General features: G+C 35.1%; 2 protein-coding genes across 13 annotated transcripts in view; both read left to right on the top strand.

Annotated features, from left to right (window-relative positions):
- LOC123866919 (cAMP-specific 3',5'-cyclic phosphodiesterase) overlaps positions 1 to 18,777 on the top strand; it is a 600,070-nt gene that overhangs the window by 435,508 nt on the left and 145,785 nt on the right. The window contains exon 1 of one of the 12 annotated variants that reach the window (XM_045908711.1): positions 8,166 to 8,397. The exons of the other annotated variants lie outside the window; for them this stretch is intronic. Within the exon in view, the coding sequence (XP_045764667.1) occupies positions 8,321 to 8,397 (77 nt within the window). The 5' untranslated portion in view covers positions 8,166 to 8,320. Of the gene's footprint in view, positions 1 to 8,165; positions 8,398 to 18,777 lie in introns of those variants that run through there. 12 annotated transcript variants of the gene reach the window in all.
- LOC123866922 (piggyBac transposable element-derived protein 3-like) lies at positions 16,318 to 17,562 on the top strand. The gene is made up of 2 exons (XM_045908716.1): positions 16,318 to 16,555; positions 16,818 to 17,562. Exons 1-2 carry the CDS (start codon positions 16,539 to 16,541, stop codon positions 17,242 to 17,244), a joined length of 444 nt encoding a protein of 147 aa, XP_045764672.1. The 5' UTR covers positions 16,318 to 16,538; the 3' UTR covers positions 17,245 to 17,562.

The following is an 18,777-nucleotide window of genomic DNA, read 5'->3' on the forward strand; positions in this document are numbered from 1 at the left end:
TGTGTGTGTGTGTGTGTATGTTTGTTACTCCTTCACGCAAAAACTACTGGACGGATTTGGCTGAAATTTGAAACGGAGATAGATAATATCCAGGATTAGCACATAGGCTACTTTTTATCCCGGAAAATCAAAGAGTTCAAACGGGATTTCAAAAAATTTAAATCCACGCGGACGAAGTCGCGGGCATCATCTAGTTGAAAATAAAAGACGGAGGACTCACGCCCCGTTTTGGCACCGCTTGGTGTTCTTCCATAGTACTTGCGGTGTGACGTCGCATCTTAAAATTCTACGACAACGCATTGTGGGAATTTACATGGAAATTACACTAAGGTGCGACTCCGACGACGAAGGCGCGTGGCAAGCTGTCGTCGCCGCTATACTAAAGTAAATAAAGCTTAGTTCGAGCTGTTATCAAGAAAGACATCACGCCTCTTTCTGCCGGTGTATCTTGCGCCTTTTTATCATCATCGTTTTAGTCTTGGTAGGTATATACATAGTAACTCAGCTAGAGTGTTAGCTATCGTCATTTTCCGTAACAATTTACGCAATTAAACGTAATATCTGCAAATATGAAACCATTTTCTTATCTATGTAAGATTTGATAAATAGGGTACGGCAGTTTTTTGTTGAGCGACAATTAGTCGCTAGTGTGCTCTTAAGGTAAATTACGTCATGCACCACCCTTTGAGCTGCTGCGGCAGTTCGTAGACTCCATTAAATTGTTGACACTAGCTGACCTAGCCCTATTTGCATCGATAAACAATCAAGTTTTGTACCGCGAAAATAGACGTGATAACAAAACTGTGGAATATGTTGACGGGGAATTCTTTAAACAAAGGTATCAATTACCTAACTGGGTATGAGATGGCAATATCAGATCTCAAAACACTAACCGCTGTAGCTATTGTAAGTAAGCCTCATCGACAATATTATGAAATAAGAAATTGTTTTAATATTAAAACAACGCTATTAACTAAATTGCGTTTAAATTTTGTATTTGTTTGGAACCAAATCCATTTTGACGTTTTGGTGATAAAGACCTTTAATCCCTTTCACACACACCTACAGAATGTGTAGAGCGCTTTTTTGTATTAAAATAAGGAAAAGGCACTCCATAATTCATTCATAATTCAGGTTTTTCAGTAGCTCGATTCCGTAAAACCGTCATCAATCACTATTACAATCGCAATTGTTGTTATTGGCTAAAATGATATTCTTGTTGCAACAATGTATTACAGCCAATAGTGCGCAAGTCTCTACCAATAAGAGGTGATTGCGATCATGACATTCTACCAAAATCGAGCTGCTTTTTAAGGTGAAATTATACAAATCTACTTTTTATTCTATAAATCAACGATTCCCCATGGGTTTTAAAAACCTGAATCTACGCGAATGAAGTCACGGGCATCAGCTAGTTCATAATATACCAGAATACTAATATTATAAAGGCGAAAGTTTGTATGTGTATGTATGTGTGTGTGTGTGTGTGTGTGTGTGTGTGTGTTTGTGTGTGTTTGTGTGTGTGTATGTTTGTTACTCCTTCACGCAAAAACTACTGAACGGATTTGGCTGAAATTTAGAATGGAGATAGATAATATCCTGGATTAGCACATAGGCTACTTTTTATCCCGGAAAATCAAAGAGTTCCCACGGGATTTCGAAAAGCCTAAATCCACGCGGACGAAGTCGCGGGCATCGGCTAGTACCCGAATATGAATCATTTTTCGGTTTAAGAAGAAGTTCTCTACCATAAGATTAGACTGCCTTGTTTTAGCAATTATCTTCAACATACCTTCTATACGGCCAAGCCGACAGAATAACAAACAGTACACTGCAAACTTCGTTTTCATCGGGGCCCTGAGCTACGTGACGTGAAAGGTTTTAGTTGAATTTTTACTCACGAATGAACCGACAAGATAAAATTAAAAATATAAGTGTATAACTACATAGATTTTTCCTGGGAATTCATCCGCGTAAATTTAATGAATCTTTTGAAATTTCTGTAAATCATTTGGGGTTCTATGTTTTCTGGATTCGATTCGATCCTACGTGCAAAAATCCAGTGGATTGTGCTTTACTTTGATATGTTAGTCATTCAGTTTCTCCTTTTATATAATACCAGGAGACGCCCGCGACTTTGTCCATGTGAATTCAGGTTTTTAAAAATCTGTACAAAAAAAATGATTTTCTGGGATAACAGTAGGTAATCCCTGAGATGCAAGCTATATTTGTATCCTCAAAATCGGTTTAGCAGATGGGCCTAAAATGTGGTAGAGCTAGACGTACATGCATCCGCATTTATAATATTCGTATGGATATAGACATAAACTAATCAAAAGCTGATAATGTATGGTTTAACAAACAATTCCGTACACGCTCCACACCAGGAATTGTTAGAGAACAACTTTATGTATCATTTTATAAGCATAAATAAAGTATGTTTCCAATTTTGCGACATAATCACACTATGTTCATTATGTTCATCACACAAATACTATATTTATACTAGATGGTGCCGTCGACTTCGTCCGCGTGGATTTATGTTTTTTAAAAATCCCTTGGGATTGGGATGGGACTATTTGCTTTTTCGGGATAATAAGTCGCCTATGTCAATTTCCGAGACGCAAACTACCTCTATTTCTTATAAATCGGATAAACGGTTTTTTTTATCATAAAATACTGACAGCAGTACCTACTTTACTAACATTACCATCTAGCCTACGAATAAAACTAATAAGCAATATTATATTAACCTAAACTTATAAAAGGATGAGCCTTTAAGAATCCCATGTGAACTCTTTGATTTTCCGAAATAAAAAGTAGCCTATGTCCGTCCCCGGGATGTAAGCTAACTCTGTACAAAATTTCATAAAAATCGTTTATACTGTTGCTCCGCGAAAAGCTAGCAGACAAACAAACGGACAGATAGAGACAGACACACTTTCGCATTTGTAATATTAGTATGGAAGTATGGATTATTATGTTAAATGGCCATTTTCTTCACTGCATTGTACCGAGAAAAAGATGGTAATAAAACATATCGACCGCGCCGGGAGTAAAACATCAAATTAACATCATCATGATCGTCAACCCATCGCCAGCATAGAAGTGAGATGAGCAATATTATGTCCTCTCAGAATAATAAGGGTTTGGCCATAGGCCACCACACTAGCAAACTATGGTTAATGAATATTAGTCATTTTAATCATGACTTATTCCCCTCTCCCCTCCAACTAAGCGTAAAGCTTGTGATAGGAGTGGGTACGACAATAGTGCAACGGGTGGGGTTTAAACCGCCGAACTTTCGGATTTCGCTCTCCTAAAACCGTTGAGCTATTGAGGCTTATTGATTGGCAGACTTCTTACTCCTTTGAGAACATTACGAAGAACTGTCAGACATGCAGGTTTTCTCACTATGTTTTCCTTCGCAGGTAAAGCAAGCAACTTATTTAATTTCTTATAATGCACATAACTCTGGCCGGGATCAAACCGCTCAAAAGGAGACCGACGCCTTAACCACTAGGTTATTTATTATCTCTCAAACGACATATTTCATGATATTTTTGAAAATAGTTCTAGATGTTTGAAACAGTTTTCGGATTATTTTCCTATCGAAGAAATTGTATCCAATCGAGTGTCTATTTCATGGCTTGGCAAAATAAATTTGATCTGATCTGTTTTGATTCGGTGAATTTAGATTGAAGATCCAAAAAGCACATAATATTCTAATAAATTTCTTCGAAAATTTGGATTTTCAATCATATAAGGTCTTAAAACTTCAAACTATAAGTAATTAAGTTACTTACTTAAAAAAAAAAAACTTTGGTTTTTATACGAAGAATGTTTAATATAAAACACTGATTAACATAAAACCGCTTATTTGTTATATTTTAATTAATTTGTAAATAATCAAAATGTAGATGAATGTAAATAAAACATTTTTAATTTAGAATGACATTAAGAAGAACATTATTACATTATTACCATTATTATTGTTTTTTTCGAACGTCAGATAAATAACATTCATTGATATATTTAATACTTTAAAACTTGAGAGGAATTTGATTTTGTTTCTTAAATTAATTTTGTAAATGCTTAAAATATTAAATTAATGCCAAATTTAAAAAAAAAAGTTCAAGGTTGCGACACCAGCTTGACCAATAGTACCGTAGACAGGTAAATAAATATAATTGATATCCAATAATCAAGATATCTCGAAACTGCAGCTCAAAAATCGATTTGGTTCCATAGCGTTGAGGTCTCGAGGTGTAGAGCCCTCCAGGTTTTGAGTACGGAGGTTAGAGCGCAGGCGCGGTTTGGGGCCTCTGACGTCAGAGCCCCGGCCGTTCTCAGTGCCCGCGACCGCGCGACCATCCACGCGCTACCGCCCCTGTAAACACGAGCTTCCGATCTTAATTCAACAATAACAATATAACTGATAAAATACAAAACGTCACAGACGAAACATCACCAACAATGTTATTCTGTGGCATCCCATATGTGTGACAACGGTGCTCCCTCTTAATCATAAGTATTTTAGGGTTAAGGAATCATATCCAAGTAGCAGTTATAGTCACTAAATCATTATAGTGTTTGGACGTGATTTGGAACTTTTTTATATTCATAATCTTTTATCTAATTTGACATTTAATAGAATGTATTATATACGTAAACATTTCAGGTTTTGACCTTGGTTGTTCCCACGCATGCGATTTCTAGGTACAGTTTATAAAAATCATAGCATAATTTACTGTTTAACTAGGTGGATTTGTAATGCAATCATATTATTATAATTTGGTTTAAATAAATGTAATTTAGTCGACAGTTGTAGATATCGTATGTCGTTTCATCAATCTATTGGTTACTCATATTTCAGTAATAACTGCTTTTTGTTGCATCTGTCATGGAAACTTACTTTTACTTTATCATTTTTAGATGATTTTTTAATGGCGGGAAAATGATGTTATTATTTATTTATTTTTTAATAACCTCAAAATATAAAAGGTTTGTATCACCTTTAGCTATTCCTACATCCTACTTTCAATACCTAACGGCCAGACTACTGCGTCTACTAGGTCTGCTTTAGATTTGTAGATCGACAGTATGACAGTCAGTTAGTTTCTCATTGTTAAATATGAAAGATATCCTTTAAAAAGGAATGGATCGTGAAAAGCTAGGACAGACAGATTGACTTTCTCATTTTTAATAATAATAGTTGGTATACTGCCACACTTTGGTTTTATTCGTATTTATAATATTATAATACACATTTTTTGATAAATCTTACCAACTGGCCATATTCCCACAAAGCTACAAAATGAGATAACTTTGTAAGGCCAATAAAATATGAAGATACTCCATAAGCCATGCATTTCATCGCTCCATCCAATTTTCTCTTTCTCTCTGAATGTCACATTTAAGTACGTCTAGTCTATATTCTTGAGATTTTGCGCTTGAGGGATCGTAAGTAGTAGTGCCTTCGGCTGGCAAGGCCTAAATCCATCCTTCACTCATGAATTTCTTTCTTGAAAGCTAAGTGGAGTAAAAAGCTTGTGAGACATATTTTACATTAGACTATGCCAAAGATTTCGTCGGATTCGAATGGATTTAATTTTTTTTATTCCCGTGCGAATTCTTTGATTTCTCGGGATAGCTTATATCTGTTTCCTTTATGCAAGCTACCTCTAAAAGAAATATCGTCAAAAAACGGCAGGAAGATCGACAGATAGACAGACAGACAAACTTTCGCATTTATAATATTATATGTCTGGATTATTTATCAACAATTTTAAATTGGTATGACTATTCCCTTTTTAACCCCCGACCCAAAAAGAGGGGTGTTATAAGTTTGATGTCTGTGTCTGTGTATCTGTCTGTGGCATCGTAGCTCATAAACTAATGAACCGATTTTAATTTAGTTTTTTTGTTTGAAAGGTGGCTTGTGTTGCGAGAGTGTTCCTAGCTATAATCCAAGAAAATCGGTTCGGCCGTTTGAAAGTTATCAGCTCTTTTCTAGTTACTGTAACCTTCACTTGTCGGGGGTGTTATAAATTTTTAATTTACACTTGTTGAAATTTCATTTCTTCGTAAATCACACTGGAATGCACTGGCATGTGTAGTCTTTCATTCTAATTTTGTACCTAAATCCTAATTAATATAAAACACAAATAATATTTCTACCTATATCCGTTATAAACTTTGAAACCATCCAACCGATGTACCCCAAACCGGCTTCATTAGAAAGATAATAATGCGAAGATGCATTTTGTAGCGTAGTAGGTGGCACACGCCGGATATTCACTAATACTATGTGCCTACTTACAAAATTTTTGTATAAGAAACTTCTTGAATTTTTTAATCAAAGTTACAAAAAGTTTATTGTTTCTTTTCCTAATTAATTAAAAACAAACGCAATTCTGGGAAATGATTTTCTTTCTTATACGATATACTTGTGAATCTCGAGGCTTTGTTCACGTAAATAAACAGGACGCGGCGCCTACTTGCGCGTTTTGAGTCCACCATGCAATCTCAGGTATCCAGGTCTTTTGAAAGCCTTTTCTAAGAAACCTTTTAAATTGAGACGCATTCTACAATCATCCTTTCCCTGCATACTTGGAAAAGGCTTTTGTCCTTAGCTTTTCAGTGACGCTTACGAAAATAACACATGTTCATACTGGAACAATAAAACCAAAACAGAATCGAATGTTTAGGCAGGTGTAAAAGCATAATATTATGTCCTTTCGTATTTTATTGAACCAATAAAATAATCATAAAATCTATAAGAATAAAATCAAACATTTTATATTTATTCCTTGTTTACCATTTAACATTAAAACTGACTTAGATAATCTTTAACCAAATGAGATATACATTAAACCGCCCTGAGGCCGTTCTCTTATGGGAACAATATCAAATGTTTAGTTATAAAAATATTATTATTTAATTTAAAAATTGTAAGTAAAAGTTAATTTTATACTTTGAGCTCAAAGCAAGAAACTAGTAAAAGCCAAATCTGACGAAGGCAAACTATTTATAATTGCATAAATCATAATATTATAACCCTTTGCATTTTCAAGTCACCGTTTTCAATATTTTGTATTCGCACTCAAGTTTTCGAGCACTTAGTATTTCAGTACTTAACTCATATTCACTATTTTTATAGACCCATAATTTTTATTTATTTTCTTTCGTTAATTTAATTTATTTCAACTCGTTTAAATACTATTATTTTTTTATTTTTTTTTAATATGTCCCAGATAATAAAAGCATTTTCTATATAAATACTGAAGTTCCAGAATTCCTTTTTTAACACCACGGTTACGATTTTAAAATACCCTCCTTAGGATTCTATAACTTCAATAGAAAACTTTTCAGTGACATCATTCGACGCTTTGTAACGGCCGCTATATCGTAGCACCGCTATCCTACGAAATTAGAACTTAACCAGGAAACGCGGTAAACTTGGGAGTTATTGTAGAGAAACATGTAATATATCATCAGATGTTGCGGCTTATGTTGCTAATGAGAGAAGTTAGGTGATTATTTCGCTATATTATTATTAGCTGGCAATATAACTTGTGCTTAAGTTATACTATATACCGTTAACTCTTTAGTAGGTATATTTTTTCCTAGAAGTTGGTTTACATATATGAGAATTTATTCTCTTCCCTCAATCTTTACTGCGCTATTGAAAACCTAAAGTATTTACCTATAGTAAATGGAAAAGCATTCTGCATTAATGAACTATAAATCAACATTTCCCTTATCGGTTATTATGTATAATAACAGTGAATTAAAACGGAAGCTCGTTTTTAAACCAACCTCACCGAGTGGACAGTAATACATGAATCCAATAAATTAGTGATCTCCAGTGTTCTGAAAGTGTCATCGAACTCGTTTGAAATGGAACAGAACTTTTATGCAAAAATATAAAACATTGTGTTTGTAACAGTGCCAAAAATATAATTAAGTACACGAGGAACGTGCAACGAAAAAAAAAACCCAATAAACATCGAAACTCCAGAAGTTCTTTACGTTTTCAAGAGCCATCAGTTATATCTCAAACCTTCAAAGGAAGTGGACGAAATAAAAATACTTGTATTTGATAAGGAAAGTAAAGCGTAAAATATTGAATAGTTCACTGTGCTGCGCGAACGTTCACGTAGTCATCGATGTATAATACGTGTGTAGCTGTGGTGAAGGTACAGAGGAGGGAAATGGTGTTTTGAAAGATGTCAAAGGGTGGTTGTGTGAAGCGATGGTGAGGGCGTGAGAGGGCGCGCTGGGCGGGGGCGGCTCGCGGCACGGTGGCTGTGATGCGATGGGCCAGGACTGGTGCTTCCGCCGCAAGAGGAAGCGCAGCAGCAGTCAGGATGACACCCAACCGCATCACACCCGGTAAATACTCTAACTTCTTAACAGGAACTACCGTACCCCTTTCAGATTAACCCGCTTCCATCTTAGACTGCATCAACACTTACCACCAGATGAGATTGCAGTCAAGGGCTAACTTGTATCTAAATAAAATTATTAAATAGGTATAATAGCGCGCTCCAATAAACTTAGTTTGGTTCTGATAACTCAATAAAATTTCGTAGAAATTAGTATGTTCTAAGAATTATTAGGTATCATTTGTATCTGTGGTTTTTCAGATTTCTGTAAAAATGTGTAGTTTTACAAATCTTTGGGCCCTTGTAACTTTCTTCGTGCTCGTAAGCGCCTGACGGCTTGTCTGAGCACTGTACGTACTACTAGGTACTACGTTCATAAGCTTTTTTAGGGTTCCGTACCTCAAAAGGAAAAGCGGAACCCTTATTGGATCACTTTGTTGTCTGTCTGTCTGTCCGTCCATCCGTCGTGTCTGTCAAGAAACCTATAGGGTACTTCCCGTTGACCTAGAATCAAGAAATTTGGTAGGTAGGTAGGTCTTATAGCACAAGTACAGGAATAAATCTGAAAACCGCGAATTTGTGGTTACATTATTTAAAGAAAAATTAAAATGTGTTTCAATTTTCAAAATAAAATAACTATACCAAGTGGGTTATCGTATGAAACGGCTTTACCTGTACATCCTAGAACAGATTTTTATTTATTTTTATGTATAAATAGTTTTCGATCTATCGTGCAAAATGTTGGAAAAAATACCCGAGTACGGAACCCTCAGTGCGCGAGTCTGACTCGCACTTGGCCGGTTTATTTTTTATTTTTTACTAAATAAAAAGTTTGTTTTCTTCACTTTCAATGTGGCACAACATTGGACGTTGTTCACTTACATGTAATTTTATAGAGCTTATTACGTAGCTACACACTACATCTATCTACACACACGCATGAAATTGTAGCGTTGTTGCTGTGTCGTATCACAATCTCTGACGAGGCTATAATCTGTCACATGCTCGCTATAAGTACCGACATGATGGAGCTTCTACCATAGCTCTTTGTCAGTTGATCTCAGTAAATGTAAACTGAACATATACACAAACATATCGTTGTATTTTGGTTGACTAGTATTCACTTATAATCCACATTATTATTCAAATTGAAAAAAAAAAAATCCGGACCAACTTGCTCTCGTTCGTTTTTTGAAAAAAATAATATCAAAAATAGTAAGTACCTATTGAATCGATTTTACGTTTATTTCATTTTCAGATTTTTTCGCCATTAGAAGAGTTTCTTTAAGAAGGTCCTCAGTCCTCATAATTGTTTATCTTGCAAAGCTTACGCGAGTTAACCTTATTTATATACTCCAAAAATGTTTTTGGGTGGGTATCTTCAGCGATTTGGCAATTCGAGTATACTATAATATATTATATTATATTATGCGCTTTGGATATTAGGTACGTGATTCGGCATTTTGCGTATATGGCATTTATATGCAAATCTGGCATTCTGCGAACCGTTTTACGTCTTTTGGCATTTTGCGTCTAAACGATGCTAAGCGTTTTGCGACGTTGATAGATATACCTATTACGAGTATATGAGTATTTTTAGGGTCACGTTGTAAAATTATGAACCCTTATGATTTTGTCCAGTCCATCTGTCTGCATATTTGTGTAACACAGTAATTTTAATTTTAAACTGTACTAAAATAAATATTGTAAAATTAAAATTTAACACAGTTAAAAAAACCTATTATCGCTACACGGAAGCATATTTAATTTCTGAAACAAAAAAATAGAGTAGGTCCGTAGGTACCTCCTGAACATGAAAAACGAGATTCGTAAAATATTTTGATATATTACCCCCTCGACTGGTAGGTACCTCATTAAATAATTACTTATTTAAAATCTTTATGAAGAGTTTTAGACAATTTTCGGACGCAGACTACCACTTGCCGTCAAAGTTTGTACGAACTAATACGAGTATGACTAACTCTAAGTAAGTATGTACAGTAGGCAAACACACGTTATATAGGGTGTTTGGTAATTAGTACATAATGACGACACGTACCCATGCTACTTTGATCTGATAAATACAATGCTGAAGTATAATGACGAAATTAAATTACAAAAATTTCCATACAAAATTTTTAATTTTTTTATGTCCAAGTTTTCATGGCCCTAACGTGCTCTAACTCACGGAGATCGTTGACCTCGGCCTGTCTAAAGATGGCCAACGATTTCAGTGAGTTAGGGCACGTTAGGGTCATGAAAACTTTGACATGCATTTTTTTTTTAAATTTTGGATGGATTATTTTATAAATTTATTTCGTCATTATACTTCAGCATTGTATTTATCAGATTAAAGTAGTATGGGTACGTGTCGTCATTATATACTAATTACCAAACACCCTATATATAGAGAAAAAGAGCATCTACTGGGTTAATTTATACTTTGTTAAAGTACATAATATGTCATCAAAATACACATGTTCAAGCCCACGGCGGAAATTAGATTTCCTGCTCTATCACCGTGCATAACGCCGGAATAATGATATTCTAACGTGGTGTATCTTACGCTGTGACACACTTTCACTGAAAAATATATTCACTTTACGTACTTATCACAGTGATATGAGTATCTACAGGATTTGTAATAAGTGCTTCAAAAGCAGCCCGAAAAATAAAAGCAAAAATAATAGTTTGACTTTAAAATTAGTAATCACAATCGTTATTTTTAACCCCCGACCCAAAAAGAGGGGTGTTATAAGTTTGACGTGTGTATCTGTGTATCTGTCTGTGGCATCGTAGCTCCTAAACTAATGAACCGATTTTAATTTAGTTTTTTTTTTGTTTGAAAGGTGGCTTGATCGAGAGTGTTCTAAGCTATAATCCAAGAAAATCGGTTCAGCCGTTTGTAAGTTACCAGCTCTTTTCTGTAACCTTCGCTTGTCGGGGGTGTTATAAATTTTTAATTTACACTTGTTACGTAGATATTTATGGTATTATGTGTTCAAACCTGACCTCTTGAGAGTTGACATTTGCTCGTGATTTGTCATCTAATCTACTAATTTTATATTAATGACCTATCATAAATAAGTATGCAAGTAATGTATTACGTATGTTTTAAGCAAATAACATAATAATTATCATATCAAGAAAACATCGTAAGGAAACCTGCATGCCTGGAAGTTTTCCATAATGTTCTCAAATATGTGTGAAGTCTGCCAATCCGCCGGTGTGCAGACTATGGATAAAACCCTTATCATTCCGAGACCTGTGATTAGTAGTGGGCTGGCGATGAGTTGATCATGATGAAGCTTTTTTCCCAGTATAAATTGTGAATTACTTGTCCATTTATGTACCACAAGCATAATATATTACTCTAATGATCCTCTATTATGATTTTGTGTCTTCGTGATTACCTATCTACTACACTGATGGCTCTAAGATAATCGCATTGAGGACTTTGATAGCCGCTGGAGGGTTTTACGATGCAATTATCCACTTACCCCGACACTGAGCGCACGTTAACAACGGGTCCTCTATCATCGAACAACGTGGTGGCTTGTATTAAGTTGCTCATGAGAATACATGTCTAGGTTATGTAATAACCAAGAAAATAGGTAGGTGCTAAGATTTGTTGGTTTGTCCTTCAATCACGTCGCAACGGAGCCACGGATCGACGTAATTTTTTGCATGGTTACATTTAAAGACCTAGATAGTGACATTGGCTATTTATCTCGGAAAAGCAAAGAGTTTTCATGGGATTTTTAGAAACCTAAATCCACGCTAGTTTCTTATATATGGCTTTGCATACATTTATATCATACTTTTGATAATTTTATAAGTCATGTTATAAGCAGTGTAAATAATTAGTAAGAGCTGAAATGGTTGTATATTACATCATTTTAAGCGTAAGCCATAATAACAATGTTATCCAAATAAAGAAATGAAATAAATAATAAATAGTACTGGAATTGGTTCACAAGGAGAGAGAAATCATGTCCACCATCTATTCTGACGGAGGAAGCTCCTTTTTTTTTGGAAAGCGACGAAAAGTCCAATTCTCATTTCAAAGATTGTGTTGGAAAGAGGAATGAAGAGCAAAAGGACTCAATAGTTAACAATAATAGTTTAACAATAAAGGGGGGAAAACAGGGTTTAGTTAACCAAAGTTAAAAGAGGCTACTGCTTTTCGTAAAATCGCGTGCCTTTTTCAAACTTCGTTTTGAAAAAGGCACGCGATGTGGTGATGATTAACATAGATCCAAATACATATTCAAAAAGCGTTTAAACCGCTAAGTCCCGCTGTTTTGCCTGTCTTTTTCAGTGTAATAGACACATTTGAAACCAATTTTCCACAATTTGCACGTATAATCTCAACTGTGTGACGTTGACTAAGTGGAACGTGTAGATAATAGACTCTAGAATAGCATCTCATTGCAGTAATACATTTGTATATTAAATAAGGACTTAACCACTTAATTTGCATATGTAGCCATAATATGTAAATGCAGTAGAATATTCTTGTTTCGTCCATTTGTACGTTTTGTTTTTATTGTCTGGTTTACATCCACTTTGAACGAGGTTAAATAAGAAATACCACATATTATGATTACAATAATGTATCATTTACTATTTAGGCGTTGTTTTGTCTGCCTGTCGATAGCAAATAACAAAGGGACTCTATTGATACAAATACGAATAGCTTTAAAGATATTATACTAACGCGTAGCTACGGGTTCTACTGAAATAGTGTTAACAAAAATAATTACGCAGCACAATTAATTACGGATTTTGTTTTTAAGCTGCAAGTGTGAGTTGAAGTTTAAGTGAGTAAGTATAAACCGAATAGTAACTTTTTCCTGTTCGCGAATAAAATGTTATTAAGATATTTGTCATAAACGAGACCTGATCCAGTTATATTATAAAGGTAGACTTTGAGCTACGCGAATGGAAACTTTGGACTACGCGACCGCGACTCGCGATTGCGATGCAAAGTCTACTTTAAGGTCTATGTCGCTTACTTGACGGGTTTCATTTTACTGTGGACAACCACAACTTCTAGAAAATGGTTTTATCATTTTAAGTAAGTATACCTATCTATTTTATTCACTTACCATCCTGTGTGTAGGATCGAGAGCGATCCTACATAGGCGATGTGCATTATACACGGCCATTTCACCTGCAAACGTGTACATAATTGCATCTCCACACAATTCTGACTTAACGAACCCAGCCACAAGTCTCAATCTATACAAGCGCTCCAACCCCAACTTTAAACAAAACAAAATATATCATCCCTCCAACTAAGCGTAAAGCTAGGAGGAAGGGAGGAAACTAGGAGTAGGTACGACACCGGCGACCCTTCAGATTTTAGTCCGCTCCTTTAACTGTGCAACTAATGAGTACAGGCTAGAGCAGTTTAGTTGTTTGGTTTATTAGTAAGAGTTTGCCCGTGTATGCCTGTAAAGTTTGGACCTGGGGTCTTTTTCTTAGAGATGCAAATAATAGATGTGCAAAATAATAAAAGATATTGAGAAATTCTAATTGAATTAAAAAAAAACTTAAATCCACGCGGACAAAGTCAAGAGCTTCAGCTAGTAATTTCCAACTTAGCTCAGGTTTGGTGTGATAACTACGCCTAGTTAGGCAGCACTCTTCCAGGCAATTTGTACATTGAAGTCGATTACTATGGGGTTTCTATCGAGGCGTATAAATTTTACTGTCATGTGTTTTGCCAATCACTGCTGTGATTGACGGATCTAATGATCTAACGCGAAGAAAGATGTTTTCATTACAATTATTATACAGGTTTAAATACCACTACCACTATAAGAAAAATAACAGAAAATAAAAATACACATGAAAATACTTATCACATAATTAATTATCAAGATTTTCTGCTCCATTAGTCATTCATTACTCTTAATAATTATGGACGGGATCGGCTCATGATTAAAGCAGAATCTGTTGTCTGATGAACTTCCTCAGACTGCATCATCACTTCATCACATGTCATCACTTCATAGATGAGATCTGGTGAGATAGATGCCGCTAAAGTAGAATTCATTACACTATGTAGATTACATAACAGCCTTTGTAAACGTTTACGGTAGGTATTTTCCCCGTAGACATGCACACTAATTGCATCTGCATGCAATCCTGCAATAATGACCCTCTACAAATAAATGTAGGTACATTCGAGACATGAACAAAATTAATTCAAGTATTTTCTTTTCCCATCCAGACTTCAACGAAATTGCATATACACAATCCTGAAATTCTGACGAAAATATTAAATGAACCAGAATTATCTTAATTAGGGATCTCATAACTTCTAGGCCTAAGGGCCACAACTCAATAGATATTAGTTTCTAGAATATGTCTGCAAAACATGGACTTTGGTTGCTTAATATTCAAATGAAATTGGAACTACGTTTGTATGAAGCGAGTGACGGATAGACCCCTCTTAACAGTATGAATTCAAAATCGTTGAAAGGAAACAGCTAATTTCATTTTATGTAGACAAGTAGCAGTCATCGCAAACATTCATTTCAGCTGCAGACGTGAACGTAATTGCATTTACATGCAATCCTAAAGTAGTTAACCTTAAGCCACAACCTTTACAGTAAAATCAAAGAACTGTTTCAATTTTATTTAACTCTCCTGTGTTCCTGTTAGATATAATAAATAGGTTCTAAAATGAAAAAATAAATTAACTAAACTGTTTTTCTTTACTGCATATGACTCTGTTTACTGCTTACGTTTATGATTCTAAAATTTAAATGTATCTTTTTTAACCCCCGACCCAAAAAGATGGGTGTTATAAGTTTGACGTGTTTATCTGTCTGTGGCATCGTAGCTACTAAACGAATGAACCGATTTTAATTTAGTTTTTTTTTTGTTTAAAAGGTGGCTTGATCGAGAGTGTTCTTAGATATATATAATCGAAGAAAATCGGTTTAGCCGTTTGAAAGTTATCAGCTCTTTTCTAGTTTTCTTATAGAGGTTTTTGTGTCGGGGTTTTTTTTAAATTTTGAGTTATTAAAATATAACATCACTAGATGATGTAATATTGAGCTAAAGAATTTTTTTGAACAGTGGCTCAATTAATATCTGCAACTGTAATTTAAATCTTAATCTACCCGAGATGCAGTCTGTCTATTCTCTATACATAGAGATCGCGACCTTACCTGTGCTATAATTGCATGTACGTGCAATTCAGCTGTAATTGTCTGTAGCCGCAACTAAACGATAAGCCAAGACAGTGCTATTACAATTTAGACCGACAATTAAGCCATTTAAGTGTCCAAAAAGATTTCAAGAGATTGGAATACTTTACGGTCTCCCTCAGTATTCCTCATTGCTGAAGATCGTAACCTCTTACCTACATGGTAGAGGGCGGGAGGCAGATTTGAATCTCACGCGGTTTCGCAATTTTTGATATGTATTTAAAAAATATTTATATATAGATGATGCCCGCAACTTCGTCCGCGTGGATTTAGGTTTTTTTAAATCCCGTAAGAACTCTTTGATTTTCCGAAATAAAAAGTTGTCTATGTCAGTTTCCGGGATGCAAGCTACCTCTGTACCAACTTTCATATAAATTGGTTAAACGGATGGGTTTTTAAGAATCCCGTGGTAACTCTTTGATTTTCCGGGACAAAAAGTAGCCCGTGTCCCCTATGTACTTCACCGGGATGTACCAAAGCTAACAAAATAGATTTCTGCTCAATAGGCGGCCTTATCGCTAAAATAGCGATCCCTTCCAAGCAACCTTAGGGTAGAAGATATAATAAAAATTAAAGAAAGCAGGAGGAAAGAAGCTTTTTTTAATTAAAAAAAGTAAATATACTTACACATAATGTATGCCTAATATGATAATAATAAAAAAATACAAAAGTAAATAAGAGACGACAAATAAGAGGAATATAAATTAACCCATTATAGCCTAGCGGTGCCACTTGACACCCAATTTCATATGTTTAGTTTTTTGCGCCCTGCTCTTGTAATAAGAAGTAAAATCAAGTGGTTTGTTGTTTATGCCATGCTTGAGAAAGGTAGAAATCACTTCATTTAGTTTGTTTTGACCCATACGCTTTTTGTGACCTGTACGAGCGTCGGTAAATCAGTGTTGTAAAATATCTGCCAATAATGGATGCAGTGTTCAAGTAAGTGGACCATATTTTTAATTATTTTGAGTAATGTAATACTTTTAAGCATTTAAACTTGATGCCAAGCCTTTCATTGACTTGCTCATACAATAAAACTGTTGTATATTGTTTTACTTTTTTGTTTATAACAAGTTAAAAGATACGGGTGCCGTACGGAACCGCTAGGTCGTTATCGTGTCTTTTCATATTATGTATACTACAAATCTAAATTATGTATCTTTATGTGTTTCCATGTGTAAGGGCATTTTTGTTTCAACAGGGGTTGTACATTATATGAGGCACTTGCCATACTTGAAGAAGACGACGAACTCGAGCCTCAGTTGCTTTATATTGAACCTCCAGACCCTGCAATCCTATCTGACGAAGATTCGGCCGACGAAGATGAGGGTGGTTTCATAAATAATCTCACAGGTCGGCAACTCAATGCTAGATGTGAAGTGGTACTGGCATCTAGATCTGAGCCACGAGGTGCTGGCCGTCCATCAGCTTCCAAAACATCCAGAACTGGCAATCTAGTCTCTGACAGCATACGTTATGACGGCAGAAATCATTTATTGGTACCCGGTGGGTCACGACGCAAGTGTGGGTTAGAGTCTTGCCATAGTCAGACTAGGCTGCAGTGCAATAAATGCAACGTGGGGCTCTGTGCGGCTTGCAACCTACAGTTTCACACAAACAATACGTAATTTCATGGAAATAAATATAATATAATGGAACTTTTAATCAATTTTTAACCTTAAAATATAAAAGACTATATCCCTTAATAATTCTTATCAAATTGTGTTAAAATATTTAGGCAACAATCAGTTAAAAGGAATTTATGAGACATTTTGAAAAGACAAGGTATTAGCCTAGCGGTGCCAGGCGGCATCCATGGTTATTTCCAGAAGTAAGGCTTGAACCAAAATTCTATTGAACAGATATGACTAAGAGGGTACATAAGAACAACATATCAAAGAAAAACTCAATTCTGAGACCTTAAAATAATTCAGGCTATAATGGGTTAAAAATAAATAATTAAACACATCAAATTGAGGATAAAAATAAAAATAGTTTCAGTTTCGTTTTGAAAGATGAAGAAACGACTTCCAAAAGCCGCAAGAAGCGTTAGACGGCCAGAGCCAATAACAAGCGTACTTATCAAAATTTTTTATCATAGTACTAGGTATACAAAAACCCCGTGGGTATCTTTGAAAATAGTTTTTATCATACTTTCATAACTATTCCCAAGATATCCTCTCGAGGTTGATGACTGCAGCGCGGTCAAGTTCCTACGCCACGTGCTCCGAGTGAGTGCCCTGCACACACTTACACGTTAACTGACATTTTTTGTGACCTTGTGTGTATATTAGCCTTATTTTAACCACGCTATCCTACTAAGTACTAGTATTATTTAATACGCGAAAGTTTGTAAGTATGTATGGATGATTGTTTGTTACTCTTTCACGCAAAAACGCCTGGACGGATTTGGCTATTTGGAATGGAGATAGATTGTACCCTAGTTTAACACAAAGGCTACTTTTTATCCCGGAAAATCAATGATTTCCCACGAGATTTTTAAAATCATATTTCCATGAGAACGCAGTCGAGGACATCAGCTAGTAATGCATAAATGAGAAATCACTCGCCATTTTCTCTCTGTGTCAACTGTCAAAAGAAAGCTCCCCTAGATTAAAGACTAAAATCACTGACTGAGGACCGATTTTTCAATAGTCATAAAATGATAAGGATAATTTAACTAAGGAATTTTGAGGTTTTAACAGTTGTTTTTTACTTATTGGAAATCTGTCAAAGTATAGAATGTTTTCACCATTTAAAGTTTTATCAACGATTGAAAAATCAGTCCTAGTCCTAACCTAACTAAACATGGATAAGCCTTGGATAAGCATAGAAAAATTGTGGTAATTTACTTAGTAGGTAATTATTATTTTTTCCTTTTTTTTCAGAAAATAGCTATTTTTAATAGATAGGAACATAATACTCTATATACCTATACCTACATATAATATGCTATGTTAAAATATGAAACTTTATTAATTAATTCTCCGCTCTGTCACAATGGGTACTATAAGATCGTAGCTGGTAGGTACGTCGCTAATAAAATTATGAACAGTTCTTGGCTTAATTAATTAGATTCAATATATTATTAGCATTGGCACATAGCCTTGTTCTATTTGCTACTTACTATATCACTTTCTATGTAAGTAAATGATATGTGC

Source organism: Maniola jurtina, chromosome 7 (assembly GCF_905333055.1).
Source record: "Maniola jurtina chromosome 7, ilManJurt1.1, whole genome shotgun sequence".
Lineage (NCBI taxonomy): Eukaryota > Metazoa > Arthropoda > Insecta > Lepidoptera > Nymphalidae > Maniola > Maniola jurtina.